General features: G+C 37.0%; 1 protein-coding gene across 1 annotated transcript in view; it reads left to right on the top strand.

Moving 5' to 3' along the window:
- The window catches only part of L3MBTL4 (L3MBTL histone methyl-lysine binding protein 4), a 200,766-nt gene that overhangs the window by 163,315 nt on the left and 20,538 nt on the right, over nucleotides 1-16,913 (top strand). Inside the window, exon 11 of the mRNA XM_028524588.2 lies at nucleotides 16,273-16,446. Within this exon, the coding sequence (XP_028380389.2) occupies nucleotides 16,273-16,446 (174 nt within the window). The remainder of the gene's footprint in view (nucleotides 1-16,272; nucleotides 16,447-16,913) is intronic.

Here is a 16,913-nt window from a genome sequence, read left to right as displayed (position 1 = left end):
AGAGAGGAAGGGGAGGAAGAGGAGAGAGAGACAGAAGAGACAGACTTCAGTATGCAAGAGAAATATTAATTGGTTGTGCCCTGACCAGAGATTGAACCTGAAGTCTGGGTATATGCCCTGACTGAGGATCAAACCCATAATATGGGATGATGGTCCAACTAACTGAGCCATTTGACCAGGGCATACCTGAAGCATTTTTGACTTGAAATATTCTCCAGGTGCCTTTGGACAACAGGCCTGAATAATACTTTCACTTCTGAGTGAAATTTTGTTTTAAAACAATGCATATTTATCAAAAGAGGAAAAACATACCTTAAAGACCTTTGCAGAAATTAAGTATATTTCAAACTAGAATATTCCAAATGAAAATGCACTGCCAATTCAAGCTATAAAGTTGTCTGTGACATATTACTGTAATTGTGTTTTGATTGAATTAACAATGTAGCAATATTGAGTCCAGCACCCAAGTCAAACTTAATTTTCCCCCAATCCTAGATCTGTTTCCAAGTCTGAACCAACCCTTCCATGGATGCAGTCTAGCATCCCAGTCAGACCCAGTCCAGCTCCAGGTGGTTTCCAAAAACACTCTGTAAAAGAAATGCTCAAGTCTGAAAGGTCATCATTGGAGCTAGGATCTGAGAGTGATATACCCACAACTTCCAAAAGCCACGAGAAAGCAGCAAGCTCAAGGAGCTTAACAGCATACCAGACAGGGTAAGAGTTTTGACTACCAGTAAGTCTGCTGAAGGGAAGAACCCATCAACAAAGAAGCGACCAATTGGTAAAACTCAAGTACAACAAGGGAGCCCACACAAATGGAAGAAAGGGCAATTCTAGAGCATCCAAACAAGGAGACCAAAGAGACTGCACCACTTAGTCCTACAGAACTCCTACAACAAAATCCCACCCCATGAAGACACACAGTCAAAGCAAAGCATCCAAAGATGCAGAGACAAATGAAAAGGGTCACCTAAAATGGGAAAACAAAGGAAGAACCCCCAGCTGAAAGGAATGGAAGAATCCCCAATAAATGAGCTAAATGAAATTTAGGCAAGCATCCTATCAGATACAGAATTTTTGAAAATCGTTATAAGGATGCTCAAGGAACTTAGTGACAAGTACAAGGAACTGAGTGGGAACTACAACAGTATGAAAAAGGAAATAGAAACTATAAACAAGAACCAGGAAGAAATGAAGAATACATTATCTGAAATGAAAATAACACTAGAAGGAAATGCAAGAAGGCTGGATGAAGCAGAACAGTGAATCAGTGAGCTGGAAGACAAGGTAGAACAAAATACCCAGGTATGGCAACAAAACAAAAAACTCCAAAAGCACAAGGATAGCTTAAGGGAACTTCAGGACAACATGAAATGTAACAACATCCACATCATAGGAATACCAGAAAGAGAAGAAAAGGAGTAAGGAATAGAAAACCTGTTTGAAAAAATAATGACAAAAAACTTCCCTAACTTGGAGAACAGAAAGCTCATGCAAGAGGGTCCCAATCAAGATGAACCTAAGGGGTCTACTCCAAGACACATCATAATTAAAATGCCAAATTTTAAAGACAAAGAGAGAGTCTTAAAAGCAACAAGGGAGTTCTGATAAGAAGAGTAGCTGACTTCTCAGCAGAAACACTACAAGCCAGAAGAGAATGGTAAGAAATATTCCAAATAATGAAAAGCAAAGACCTGCAACCAAGACTACTCTGCCCATGAAGGCTGTCATTTAGAATGGAAGGTGAAATAAGGAGTTTCCCAGACAAAAGAAGGTTAAAAGAATACACCTCCACGAAACCAGCATTGCAAGACATGCTAAAGGGACTGCTTTAACAAGATGAAGGTATACAATGAGAGAGAGAGGAACACAGGTACACAGGGAAAAATGGCAATGAATACATCCCTTACAATACTAACCATAAATGTAAATGGATTAAAGACAGCAATCAAAAGACATAGGGTAGCTGAATGGATAAAAAAACATGACCCACACATGTGCTGCCTACAAGAGACCCACCTCAGCGCAAAAGACTTATCTAGACTGAAAGTTAAGGGTTAGAAAAAAATATTCCAAGCAAATGGAGACAAAAAAAAAAAGAAAGAAAGAAAGGTGGGATAGCAGTACTTATATCAGACAAGATAGGTTTCAAAACGAAGGCCAGAAAAAGAGACCAAGAAGATCATTTAATAATTCTAAAGGGAAGAATCCACCAGGAAGCTATATACATTGTAAACATATATACATGCAATATAGGAGCACCCACATATATAAAGAAAGTCTTGGAGGACTTCAAGAAAGATATAGACAGCAGCACACTTATAGTAGGGGATTTTAACACCCCACTGACAACAATGGACATAACCTTCCGAACAAAGAATCAACAAGGACATTGTGGCAGTGAACAACATGTGAGATCAAATGGGCTTAACTGATATATAAAGAATATTTTACCCCAAAGAAGCAAAATATACATTATTTTCAAATGCATATAGAACATTTTCAAAGAAAGATCTCAGGATAGGACACAAAGTAAGCCTCAACAAATTCAAGAAAACTGAAATTACATCAAGCATTTTCTTGGACCACAATGTCTTGAAACTAGAAACCAACCTCAAGGAAAAAACTCAAAAAATTCAATTTTTTTGAGACTGAATAAGAGAGACAGAGGGACTGAATAACATATTATTAAACAATGAATGGGTAAACAATGAGAACAAGAAAGAAATCAAAAAGTTTCTGGAAACAAATGAAAATAAACACACACCAACCCAAAACCTATGAAACACAGCAAAGGCAGTCCTGAGAGAGAAGTTCATTGCAATACAGACTTACATTAAAAAGATAGAAAAATTTCACATAAATGACCTAACCCTACATCTACAAAAAATAGAGGATAAACAGTAAAGCCCAGAGTGAGTGGACAGAAGGGTAATAATCATCATCAGAACAGAATGACACAGGCTAAAAGAACAATCCAAAGGACTAATAAATCCAGGAGCTGGTTCTTTTAAAAAATAAACAAAATCAGTAAGTCTTTAACGAGACTAATTAAGAAAAAAAAGAGAGATGACCCAAGTAAATAAAATCAATAATGAAAGAGGTGAAATTATAGTCGATACAACACAAATACAAAGGATCATAAGAAATTACTATGAATAACTATATGCCAAGAAATTTGAAAACCTGGATGAAATGGACAAATTTCTAGAAACATACAATCCTCCAAAACTGAGCCAAGAAGAAGCAGAAAGCCTGAATAGACCAATAATCAGCTAGTGAAATTGAAGCAGTAATCAAAAAGTTTCTGGCACACAAAAACTCTGGCCAGATAGATGCACAGGAAAATTTTACCAAACATGTAGAGACAAGCTAACCCCAATTCTTCTGAAAATGTTCCAAAAATTCCAAGAAGAGGGAAGACTCTCAAACTCATTTTATGAGGCCAGTGTTATCCTAATTCCAAAACCAGATAAAAACTCAACAAAGAAAGAAACTTCAGGCCAATATCTCTGATGAACATAGATGCTAACATCCTCAACAAAATATTGACAAACCACATCCAGCAATAATTTAGATGATTATACACCATGATCAAGTGGGATTCACCCTAGAGATTCAAGGATGATACAATATAACAAATCAATAAATATAATGCACCACATAAACAATATGAAAGACAAAAATCACATGATCATATCGATGGATGCTGAAAAAACATTTGATAAAGTACAGCACCCTTTTATGATAAAAACACTCAGCAAAGTGGGAGTAGAGGGAGCATACCTCAACATAATAAAGGCCGTATACAAGAAACCTACAGCCAACATCATACTCAATGGGGAAAAACCTACAAGCCTTTCCCCTAAGAGCAGACATAAGACAAGGTTTTCCATTTTTACCACTTCTATTCAACATCGTATTGGAAATTCTAGCCATAGTGATGAGACAAGAAAAATACATGGAAAGTATCCAAATTGGAAAGAAGAAAATAAAACTGTTATTATTTTCAGATGAATGACAGAATACATAGAAAACCCCCAAGTCCCCATTAAAAAGCTAATCAACCTCATAAGTGAATTTGCCAAAATGGCAGGATACAAACTCAACATTTGGAAACTAAAGTCATTTTTGTACACCAACAATGAAATATCAGAACAGAAATTAAGGGGAAAATCCCACTTACTATAGCAACAAGAAAAATAAAATACTTAGGAATAAACTTAACCAATGAAGTAAAAGACCTATACTCAAAAAACTACACACCACTGAAAGAAATGAAAAAAGATGCAAAAAAAAAATAGAAGCTTATACCATGTTCATAGATTGGAAGGATTAATATCATTAAAATGCCCATACTGCCCAGAGCAATCTATAGCTTTAATGCAATCCCTATCAGAATACCAATGACATATTTCACAGATATAGAACATATATTTCAAAAATTTATATGGACCCATAAATGACCTCAAATAGACTCAGCAATTTTGAGAAAGAAGAACAAAGTAGGGGGGATTGCAGTACCTGATATTAAACTATATTACAAGGTCATTGTAATCAAAACAGTCTGGTACTGGCATAAGAACAGACGAATAGACCAATGGAACCGAATAGAGAACCCAGAAATAAACCCATATCAATACAGTTAGTTAATATTCAACAAAAGGGGCAGGAACATAAAGTGGAGTAAAAAATAGCCTCTTCAATAAATGGTGTGGGGAAATCTGGACAGCTACATACAAAAACTATGAAACTTGACCACCCACTTACACCATACACAAATATAAACTCAAAATGGATAAAAGACATAAATATAAGTCATGACACCATAAAAGATCTAGAGAAAAATGGGCAGGAAAATTTCAGATGTTCCCCACAGCAATATTTTCACTGATACGTCCTCTAGGGTAGGGAATATAAAGGAAAGCATAAATAAATGGGACTACATCAAACTCAAAAGTTTCTGCATAGCTAAAGAAAACATCAACAAAGTGGAAAGGGAACCAACTTTATGGGAAAACATTTGCCAATGATACCACTGACAAGGGTTTGATCTCCAAAACACATAAAGAACTCATATGGCTCAACACCAGGCTGACAAATGATACAATTGAAAAGTTGACTAAGGACCTGACACTTCTCCGAGGAGGACTTACAGAGGGCACATGGATGTATGAAAGGATACTTAACATCACTAGCCATCAGAGAGATACAAATTAAAACCACCATGAGATACCACTGCACATCACTCAAAATGGCCGTCATAAACAAACCAACAAACAATTGCTGCTGAGGATGTGCAGAAAAGGGAACCCTCATGCACTGTTGGTGGAATGCAGACTGGTGCAGCCACTATGGAAAACAGTATGGAATTTCCTTAAAAAACTAACAATGGAACTGCCTTTTGATCCAGTGATCCCACTGCTGAAATTATACCCTAAGAATCCTGAATCACCCATTCAAAAGGACCTGTGTACCCCATTGTTTATAGCAGTGTTATTTACAATAACCACATGCTGGAAATAGCTTAAGTGCCCATCAGTAGACGAGTGCATCAAAAAACGGTGCCTCATTTACACAATGGAATACGACACAGCAGAAGGAAGGAACTCCTACCTTTCACGACAGCTTAGATAGAACTGGAGAGCATTATGCTAAATGAAATAAGTCAGGTGGTGAATGCCAAATACCATATGATCTCCACCTATAAGTGGAACTTAATTAACAAAACAAACAAATGAACAAAATAGAACCAGAGACCTGGAAATAAAGAACAAACCGACAGTGACCAGAGGAGTGTGGGGATGGGGCTAACGGGGAAAGAAGGAGAAGGGGCAAGCACAGGAACATGAATGGAGGACTCATGGACACAGACAATGGGGGTGGATTGCCTGGGAGTTGGCAGGAGGCACAGGAATGGGGTAGGGGTGAGCAATGGGGAAAAAGGCAGGACAACTGTAACTGAACAACAATAAATTTTAAAAAGTAATGTAGCATATTAATTTGTTTAATTTGCTGCTTAATGTTAACTATGTAGATAATATTCTATTAGAAATTTTTAAGCTGCAATTTTATTCATCATATCTTCTCCATGTATGGATTCCACAAATTGCTTACTTAGTATACTAACCTGGTTTCAGCATAAAATTGTAAAGGCCATTAGTGTGCTACTTAATATACTATCACATTTCTTCAGAATAATTTATGCCTTGGAAGTTTCTAGTAATCATGCACTAAAATACTTTAGAGGAAAGAGTACACACATATACACATATCACACAAACTTTAACTTTTTCTCTCCGTGCATTTTTTCTTCCCTGACTAGTTTACTGAAAATATCACCTATAAGAAAATAGTTTAGATAACATTTTGTACACACTCCATTAAGGGATACCTTCTAGTGCATACCAAGTAAAGTCATATGCTGGATTTGACTTTTGATATTAGAACAGACATTAATGAATTGGCTAAGTTCATATCTCCAATGAAACAAAAATAAATGGAAATTGCATTTAATTATTTTCTATTTGTACACCAACAGGGTTCATATTCTTGGCATGTATTATAGTCTTTATCTGTTTCCAACTTAAGAATATTTTGAAAACTATATCAGGAACCTAATAGGCTAAATTGTGATAGGGGCCAAATCTTTTCCCAGAAGGGGCTGGTTCTCCTCCTCTGCAGTTGGGCCTTTGTTGTTTCATCTGGACAATGTGTAGAGATGGCAGAAAACAAACAAACAAAAAAGGCTAAACTGACTTTTCCATAAGGATAGAGGCAGCTTCTAGGAGGAAGGGTTCAATCTGGAATAGCTGAATAGGGGGACTGAAAAGAGAACCTACGGGGCTGAGTTTGGGGACATTGATCAAGAGAGATATTCAAGTCTTCTTCTCTGAGTTTTATGCCTGAAATCTTGCTTGGCATCCATCTGAGTAACATCCATAAATCGATAAATTACAGTTATGCTACATGGCTGTTATTTCTTTAGCACCTGATATGCTGCTGAGGTGCTGAGATATAAGGTAGCCCTATTTTACTCAGTTCACTCTGAAATGAACAATTATGGCCTCTTATGTTAAGAAATCTATACTATAGAAGATGGATATATACAAATAACAGTATGATGAGATATTAATAGAATTTGGAAAATGTATTTTAAATCTAAGGAGCATTGATTATTCTAATGTGACCAGAGCTTAGGTTTTATGAGTAGTGAAGATGGAGATAGCTTGGAAAGGTGGTCTAGATCAGAGCAAGGGGGTCTTTGAATGCCATGCAAAAGAATTTCAACTTGGGTCAAAGAGCATACATTTATAACAAATAGAGGAAAGAAAATACTTAATGGCTCCTTTTTCTCAAATGCACCTGCGATGTGAAAGTTGAATTCCTGTAACAGCAATATGAGTTACAGAGAGGTAAAGAAATAGCCTTTATTGAATGCACATCGGCCAGCTACTAAACTCACATTCTTCATCCAGTGAAACTCTTACCTCGATACAGTGAGTGGAGTGCCGTTCATTGTGTTACATGTGAGGAAGTCATGATCTGCAGAGGGTGAGGGTGGTGGTAGAAGGAGGACTGAAACACTTAGACCTGTCAAAAGCTTCTTTTGCTGCTTCAGGATTCCCTGGGTGTTTTTAGATAAATTCTTCCTTTAACAAGAGAAGTAAACAATGGTTCATTGCCTAGGAGGAGACTTCAATAAAGTTTTCTAACATTAAAATTACTGTTAGAAACTTCTACTTTCAGAACAATGGAGTAAAAATATCTCTCTCTATTACTCCCACTAATAAACATATGAAGGCTCTGGAAGTTAGAGAGGAGGAGGCAGACCAGCTGGAGACTTCAGAGCCTGAGTGACACCACAGAGGTGCATTCCCTGAGTTTTCTTTCTCCTTGTATACTTGGGATGATTGTTGTTTCTATTTTCATTTGTTCCATGTGTGTCAATAAATTGCTCATTAAATCATTTTTATTGTGGTTGTTTTGCAATATTGGTCAGATAGAAATTCTAGCAGCGATGTCATCTTGATGTCATTAGCAACATAAAATATATGAAAGGATAAAATTCACTGGTAAAGGTAAGTGTATATTCAAATTCAGAATAATATTGTAATGGTAGTGCATCAATCACTTTAAAAGAAAAAGGTTTAAAAATTACTGTACTACAATAACTTGCTGTGGATACACAATCTTGAGCAAGAATAACAAAACTGGAATCACCACATTTCCTGATTACAAATTATAGTACACAGGTATAGTTATCAAAATAATATGCCATTGGTATAAAAACAAATATGTAGGCCAATGTTCAGAATGGAGCCCAGAAATAAACCCTTATATACACACTTAACTGGTCTTTGACAAGGGTGCCAAGAATACACAATGGGGAAAAGACAGTCTCTCTTCAATAAATGGCATTGTGAAAAGTGGATATCCATATGCATAATGAAACTGGGCTTTTATCTTACATTACACAAAAATCAACTCAAATTGAATTAAATGGAAAAGCTCCTTGACATTGATATTGGCAATGATTTTTAAGTGGAATGACATCAAACTAAAAAGCTTCTGCACAGCAAAGGAGACAAAATGAAAAGGGAGCCTACTAAATGGGAGAAAATATATGCATACCACATATCTGATAAGGGGTGACTATCCAAAATATTTAAGAATTCATACAACTCAATAGCAAAAAACCCCAAATAACCTGATTAGAAAATGGCCAAAAGACTGAAGTAGACATTTCTACACAAAAGACATACAGAAGACCAGCAGAGCAGGTACATGGAAAGGTGCTCAATGTCACTGATAATCAGGGAGATGCAGATTAAAACCACAGTGAGATATTACCTTACGCCTGTTTGGATGGCTGTTATTAAAAAATAAAAGAAGATAAGGGTTGGCAAGACTATGGAGAAAAGGGAACCTTTGTGCACTGTTGGTGGGAATGCAAAATGGTACAGCCACTGTGGAAAAGAGTGTTGAGGTTCCTCAAAAAGTTTTAAAAAATAACTACTGTATGGCTCAGCCGTTGCACTATAGGTATATATCCAAAGGAAATGAAATCAAGATCTTGAAGAGATATCTGCACTTCCATGCTCATTACAACATTATTCACAATATCAAAGACATGGAAACCACCTAAATGCCCATGAATGAATGAATGAATGAATGAATAAAAATTGTGGCGTATACATAGGATATTACTTAGCCTTTAAAAAGAAGGAAATTCTGTCATTTACAACAGCATGGATGAACCTGAAGAGCATTATGCTAAGTGAACTAAGCATACTGTGTGATACCACTGGTATGTGGAATATGAAATAGTCATATCTATATAACTTTATTAACCAATGTCACCCCAGTAATTCAATAAAAAAGAAAGCACACAAAAAAGAAATATTCTGTTAAAGACCTATTAGGACTATGATATCTAAGGGATATCTTTGATACATAATAAAAATGTCATTATTAGAGGAGAATATGATAAACTTTTCTTCAAAAAAATAAAACAGACTTATTAAAGCACAGTAGAATGGTGGATGCCAGGGTTTGCAGGGGGATGGTGAGGGAATTGTTAAAGGGTAGAAAGTTTTAGTTATGCAAGATAAATAAATTCTGAAGATCTATGCAGCATAGTGCCTATAGCTAACAACACTCTTGCATACTTAAAATGTGCTGAGAAGGTAGCTCTTAAGTATTCTTATCACTAAAAAATAATAACAGGAAGCTTTGATAGATGATATACTGTACTTTGCCATGTATGATGTGCACCCACATTTTAGTACTACCTGTGTATAATGTTCATCCTCATTTTCCCTCAAAAATTTGGGCAAAAGTGCTCATTATACATGGCAAAATACAATATATATTTATGGCTTTAGTGGTGGTGGTAATTTCATAGGTGTACACTTATCCCCAAACTTACCAAGTTGTATACCATTAAATGTGTACCATTTTTTATATATCAGTCATATCTGAATAAAGTCCTTCTTGCTATGTACATTAAATTTTATAATACTTTTAATGACAAGTGAAAATAGCAGCTGTTTTATGGATAAAGTTACTCAGAATTAGGGAAAATTTACCCATAATATCCTGGGTAATTCATTTTAAAGCTATAAGAATTTGAAGAAAGTTGACCTTAATACTTGTAATCTCATGTGTAACAATTGGGTTTTGCCCATCTCTGTTTGAGAAGAAAATAATAAAAGTTGTGTTACATCTTCAGTAGGTATTAAAATACTACGATGCTTCTTCCTTCCTGGTCTGTATTCCAACACGTATCATTTATACTTGCTCTTAATCTTTTTATAATTAAAATCAGCAACAATCTAAGTCACGTGTTAGTCTTTAAAAGTTTATGTGAAAAGTATTATAGGTATTCTATAATTGCAATAATCTGCATTTCAGTATTTATCATGCCGTTCAGTGCCATTTGGCCAATAAATCAGCATTTCCTAAGAACAAAAGGTGTTTATTTAACATTCTTATACTGTGTAACTTTAGACTACCCACCTATTGACTGAAAATGAGTGAATATTATACATTTAAATGGCAGTGAGAACAAACAGTATTCAGACTACTGGGAACAATACTGAGTAGGGTGATGGGGTGCTGCCTTTCTTACAGGACAGGTGTGGTGTGGGCAGCTGCCAACAGGACGGGGCCCTTGTTGCCATCAGGGTCCAAGGCCAAATTTCAAGGCAGGCAGCATTTCCTCTCCTTGTTCCCTCCTGTCTCCTTGCCTGACCCCCTTGTCAGGTCTCAGTGCCCTCTCTCATGATCTGACAGAGGCACCCATTCAGCGCTTCCTTGCTGCCCTTTGTTTCTGGGAGGCTTAATCCTGAGACCCCCTCTTCCCTGAACACTTTCCAGTGAGACACCTGCACCCATACACTCCAGCAAGAAATCTTTGTGCTTTGAAGACACATGAAGAGATTTTTAGAATCTAACCTCCAATTTTATATCTCACATCTCATATCTTAAATGAGTCTTCTATGTCATCTTGTCTAGGTCTTAGAAGGAAAAGAATACAGTTGGCTTGTAAAAAAAATTAAGACAAAAATATGCAATACAATAGGCTTCATCAAGAGTTGGGTTCATTGCATCAGAGAAGAACTCAGAATCGAACTATATCCCTAATTCCTGGGCTATATGAGGGCATATTCCTAAATAAAGGCTCCTCCTGGGAGCCACTTGCCTACTTTGGGTGACTTCACTTTTCAGAATCAGGAGAAAGGTTGTCAACAACTTGACACTTTTCTTGAAATGCTTCTGCCTCTGTTTTATTTTTTATTTATGTTTTGAAGTACAGCACTTAAGGGGGCTGTTTCATCTTTGCCTTTTACTTAAATTTGTAATGCTTCCTAACCTCTTAATGTGTCACAGAGAGAAAATGATATTAGAACTTGGGAACAGGAAGGGAATTTAGAGCCTGGAGGGGGCTGCTCAGGCTACAAGGACTGGCTGGGGACTCTGGGGCCCCAGGCCCCTCCTAGCCACCTTGGGGGTGTAGCTGCAAACTGACCGGGAAGCTACCATTAAGGTATGTTGTGACAACTTTGTTATAACCTCGTGGTTCAAACTATTCACCTCCTAGGATTTGACATGGCCCCGTATTTCCAGTTGAACAGGGTTGTTAGAGACAAGCAGGAACCAAATTTGCTGCTTGGGTATGAGAAAATGAACATTATTAATACAAGATGATAATATAGTTGCATGTGCAGAATCTGGTGCTCAAGGGGTTTGGCTCGAGTAGAAGAATCCAAGGAGAAGGAAGGGATCCCAATTAGTGGGCAAAGCATAGTAATAGAGACTAATTCAGTGTGTAAGTACATGGAAGACTGACTAGGTTATATCTGGGAAGTAGAACCTTGCTTCCTAGGTTGGGATTAGGAGGCAGAGGTCTTACTATGGGAAGGGGCTTGCAAAAACAAAGTAGGAACATGGGGCTTACAGACTAACAAGGTGAGCCCTGAATTCTAGTCATGGCAGCAAACAAAGCATTTAGGAACAAAGACCAAGGCAGACACCAAGCTAGAGGATCCAGAGCCAATGAGGCTGAGTAGGTCTCGTGAACAAGGCATGAGCGTAGGTACCAGAACTGGCTACTGCTTCAGGTTGGGACCCTAGGACTTTAGAATGAAGAAGTGGGTTTAGCAACTTTCCTCCAGCCTCAGATCAGGATTGGTCCTGGGAATGTGGGGAAACTGCACCAACCTGTAGAATCAGGTACACCTGCCCTGAAAGGAAGAAAAGGATTCAGAGGTTGGGCTCAACGCAAAAAGCAAGGATTCAGCATCACCTGTTCATACTGCTCCCTCCAACCCCAACCTTACTATAACTCGAATATGGGGCATCAGTCAGGAACGCCACTCCTCAGAGGAGTACAGGGCAGCTCTTTGAGGAAAAAATATACTTTACTTTTTCATGTATCCTCAGATGTTAAGAATTATACCTTACATTCTGAGAAGCAAAACCAGTATTTTGGGGGTTTGTTTTAAATTTTTATTTATTTTTTTTACTCTTGTTCAAGTACAGTTGTCTCCATTTTTCCCCCATCACTCCCTCCCACCCCAGCCATCCCTACCTCCCACCTTCCACTCTACCCACCTTTGGCTTTGTCCACGTTTTGCTTTACACATGTTCCTTGACAACTCTTCTCCCTAAGCCCCAATAACCCCTCCCACTTCCCCTCTGGTTATTGTCAGATTGTTCTTTATTTCAAAGTCTATGGATATATTTTCCTTGTTTGTTTGTTTTGTTGATTAGGTTACTGTTAAAGGTGAGATCATATGGTATTTGGCTTTCACCATCTGGCTTATTTTGCTTAGCATGATATTCTCCAGCTCCATCCATGCTGTCACAAAGGGTGGGAGCTCTTTCTTTCTGCTGCATAGTATTCCATCATGTAAATGTATCACAGTTTTTTGATCCACTCATATACTGATGGGCTCTTAGGTGTTTCCAGCACTTGGCTATTGTAAATTGTGCTGCTATGAACATTGGGGTACATAGCAAAACCAATATTTTTAATTGCAGTCATTTTTATGTTTCTATTTATGAAGAGAACTATTAGGATCTCAGTTTTAGATCTGTCAAAAATTTCATTTAAAAGTTTACAACTGTCTAGCAGCTTTTTTCTTCTCTAGCATTTGCCTCTATTCATTGCTTTGCTACTGAAGAGCTTGGGGCTGACATTTTTAAAATAAATTATTCATTTGAACCATATGAAATTCCCAGTGTTTGATTATCTGACTTTTTAAAACTGCAGTTTCCTAGAGTCAGCCTAATAGTGTCCACTGTCTCTTCCTCTCTTCCTTCTTTCCCTGAAAACTACAAACAAACCGAATTAAGGAGAGATAGGGAAGGTCTGCTCGGCCAAAAGAACATGTCTCCCCCAAGACCTTGCTACTCAGAACTTTAGCCTGAAGATTTTACTCTTGCTTATCCCTGTCTATAATGAGTGAAATTTGAATATGCTATTTCTTTCTCTGTGAGAAATTGATGGAAATTGATGTTTTACCTTGATCAAAGAGCTTTAAGTCATAGACATTTCAGTTTATGTCAACAACTTTCTAAAGAGACTGTTTCTCCAACCATTTTACCCAATGTTTGACTAAATGAAAGGTAAGTTTTAAATGGTTTTATCGTACCTAGGAATATCTCTTCAGTCAGTTTTTTTTCTCATATGGGGGTAATGACATGAAATTAAGAAAATTCATGATAATGATCATTTAAAAAATCTGAAATTGAGAGTATATGTTACATGGGCAGCAAAACTTCTGAGTCAGAGTATCTTAATGATTGCTTGGCTGTGCTTGAAATAAACATTTCCCAATCTCCCTTAGGTTAGCATTTCAACTTTTATCAGAAAGTTCTGATAACTTTTTTTAGAAAGTTCTTTCTAAAATCTCCCTTAAGTCTCATATGCTACATCTTAAACAGATCGCTTCTACTCTGTTGTTATTGGAATTAGTACTTTATCACATCTCCATTCCTCACAAAAGACTAGCACATGCGGACGTATATCCCTCTAGCCCTGAACCATGGCAAACCAAGTACTTGCTTTACCCTGTAAATATCTGCCTTGGCTTCTCTTTCTACAAGAATCATGCCATGGTTTCCTTTGTTATCCTTTTTTTCTGGTGGTGTTAAAAACCTTGTCCAACTTCTACCCACCTGTTTGGTGCTAATGATTAGGTGATCAATTTTGGGGGCTTCCCAAGAAAGTGCCAGGCATCTTTTGGAAAGTTGCTTATCCTGTGTGAGCCTGTTTTCTCACCTGTAAAATAAATAATATGAATATCATATTTGGTTATTTAGTAATAATTATTAGAAATAATATATATAAATTATAGTGAATTGTAATGGACCTATAGCGTACACTATAGGGCTAACTTTTTGTTGTTATAAATTGTATTTATTGGTGTATAATTCTTAACTCACTAGATATATATTCTCTAAAGTGCCTAGCATGTAGCAGATGCTCAGCTAATCAATAAATGAATAAACTAATCAATGCTAATTATTACAAATTATAGAGAATACATATAAAGGGGCACTTTTGTCTAGAAAAGGCTGCTAGCAGATTAGCCATGATGTCGGTACCCGGACATGTTGGGTGGGGCTGGTGTCATTCTGACCATCCTGTCCCAAATTCCAGGTGTATGTGGGCACCACAGTCCCTCTGTGGAAAACTCAATGTACTTATGTGAATGAAGAGCTGACAAGAGTCTTCTGGAAGAAATAAAAATTCACAAAACAGTGCAAAGAGCAAAAAGGAGACAATGTTTTTCATGTTAGGTGCTGGCACCTCTAAGAATTAAAAATGAAATGAAATGAGACTAATTGCATGAAGGAGTTTCTTTCTTTGACTGTGATCATTATTTGGAATCACCTCTGCCCCAAATCTGTCTTCCTAGATTTCAGGAAAAGAAAGACAGTTGGACAGAAATACATTTTCTTCCTTTCTTACTGTGCAGCTCCCTGCTTTGGGTTTGATAAACTGCCTAAATTACCTGGTTGACTGGGAGGGAAGGTTATGTTTTTACATTTATATTAAACAAAAAACGGGTGCTTTAATAATAAATCATCACATCTGATGGTAAAAAAATAATAATAAAATAAAATAAAGGAAAAACCACATTGGTCCCTGATTTTATCATAACCTTAAAATAACAGAAGTCTTTCACATATTCAGAAAGAGTTTATTATATACCATGTATCAGCAAATTTACAGTAAATAGGAAATTAATTCCTAAAGAAAAACCAACTGCCTAAACATTAAAGCATTTGACTATGGGCTTTCCTAGATGCAGATGATAAATACCGCGGTAATGACGGCAGCTACCAGGTGATGATGATGGTGTGTGTGTGTGTGTGTGAAAGAGAGAGAGAGAGAGAGAGATTGATTGATTGATTTATGGTCACAACAACCATTATGAGTTAGATTCAGTTTCGTTTTACTGGAGAGAAACTGAAGCTCCAGCAGGAAATGTTTTACCCGGGGTTGTGTGCAGGCAACCTCCTGTTACACCTGTGCTTTTACCAACAGTGGCTGCCCCACTCCTAACAGCAGCAGAGGTTTGGGGCCTCTTTGGAGACAGGGATGTGTGCACAGAAATCTAACAGGGACAATCGGTCAGCCTGTGGAAGGAACCTGATCGTCTGTCCAGGCGGATCCTTCTGCCCCAGCCTGCAGTTAGGCTCAACCACATCCAGGCTGCAGGGCTCAGCCCTGACACCAGTCCATCCTCTCCCACCTGCAGCTGTCCCTTCCCACTCAAACCCAAAGCTTCCTAGTGAAGTTCGGGAGGAGTAAGTTGAATCCAGATACCGTATTTCTGGGTACAGAATGTTAAGAAACAAAAGCATAATATTCTCTGACAGTGGTAAATATTTTAGTTACCCATAATATTTGTGATATAAATAGTCAAATCACTGCATAAATATTGGAGGAAATATTAGAGTGGTGTTTATATAATATTTTCATTGCTCCATTGGAAGCACATCTTTATATTACTCTTAGGTTTTTAAGTTTCCAAAATTGTAAAAACCATACATTCTGATGACTGCTGACCAGTGTCTAGGACCTGAAATTTTTCTCAAAGGACAATATGAAAAGAAACTTATTTGAGTGTGTTCAGTCAAAGAAGAATGTCTACTCAATTTTAAAATACTGGATGTCTGTCTGTTCCAATGACAGTGGGTCACTGATTTATCACTATAAACTGATGACTATGTTCTCATTTTATTACAAACCAGTGCTTTTGGCTGCCCGTATTCTGACATGAACTTGAAAAAGGAGGTAACACTCCACGATCGTCTGAGAGAACAAACACAGGAAAATTTGGAATCAGACTCTTCACATTTAAAATTGGAAAACCTCTGTAGTTTGAACTTCAGTGGAAAACATGAACAGGCAAACAGTCAGCCCAGGTAAGGAACTTTTGAAGATGTGAACCAGCAAGTAAACCATGCAGAATAGTTAGAGAGCAAATTTGTTAATGCTGATGATTTGCTACATTTTTTTAAATTGCTTTTGTTTCTAGGTATTATGTTCACTGGGTCATAGAATTCATTTAAGCCTTGATCATCATTTAAAAAATGTTTCTATTCATCAAAAATTTGAATTTTTCTTTTTGTAAATGTATACATTACATGTAAACAGTAGAAAGCATATCTCATTTAGGAAATTCTGTAAGATTCCCTTTTAACTTGACAACTTCTTTATTCTTTGGAATTATTTCATAGAAATGATTCTTATGGAACATGGCTGAGTACTTGTATCCAGTCACATCAGGACTTCCTCTTACCTGTTAACTTGCCTTGGTCATCTTTAATCCAAATGTACCTCAGATACAATTTCTTCTTACTCTGAATATTTTATTTTGATTTTTTGGTAA

The sequence above is a fragment of the Phyllostomus discolor genome, chromosome 9 (assembly GCF_004126475.2).
Source record: "Phyllostomus discolor isolate MPI-MPIP mPhyDis1 chromosome 9, mPhyDis1.pri.v3, whole genome shotgun sequence".
Classification (NCBI taxonomy): domain Eukaryota; kingdom Metazoa; phylum Chordata; class Mammalia; order Chiroptera; family Phyllostomidae; genus Phyllostomus; species Phyllostomus discolor.
Note: the sequence above shows the minus strand (reverse complement) of the source record. Positions and strands in the feature narration are given on the sequence as shown.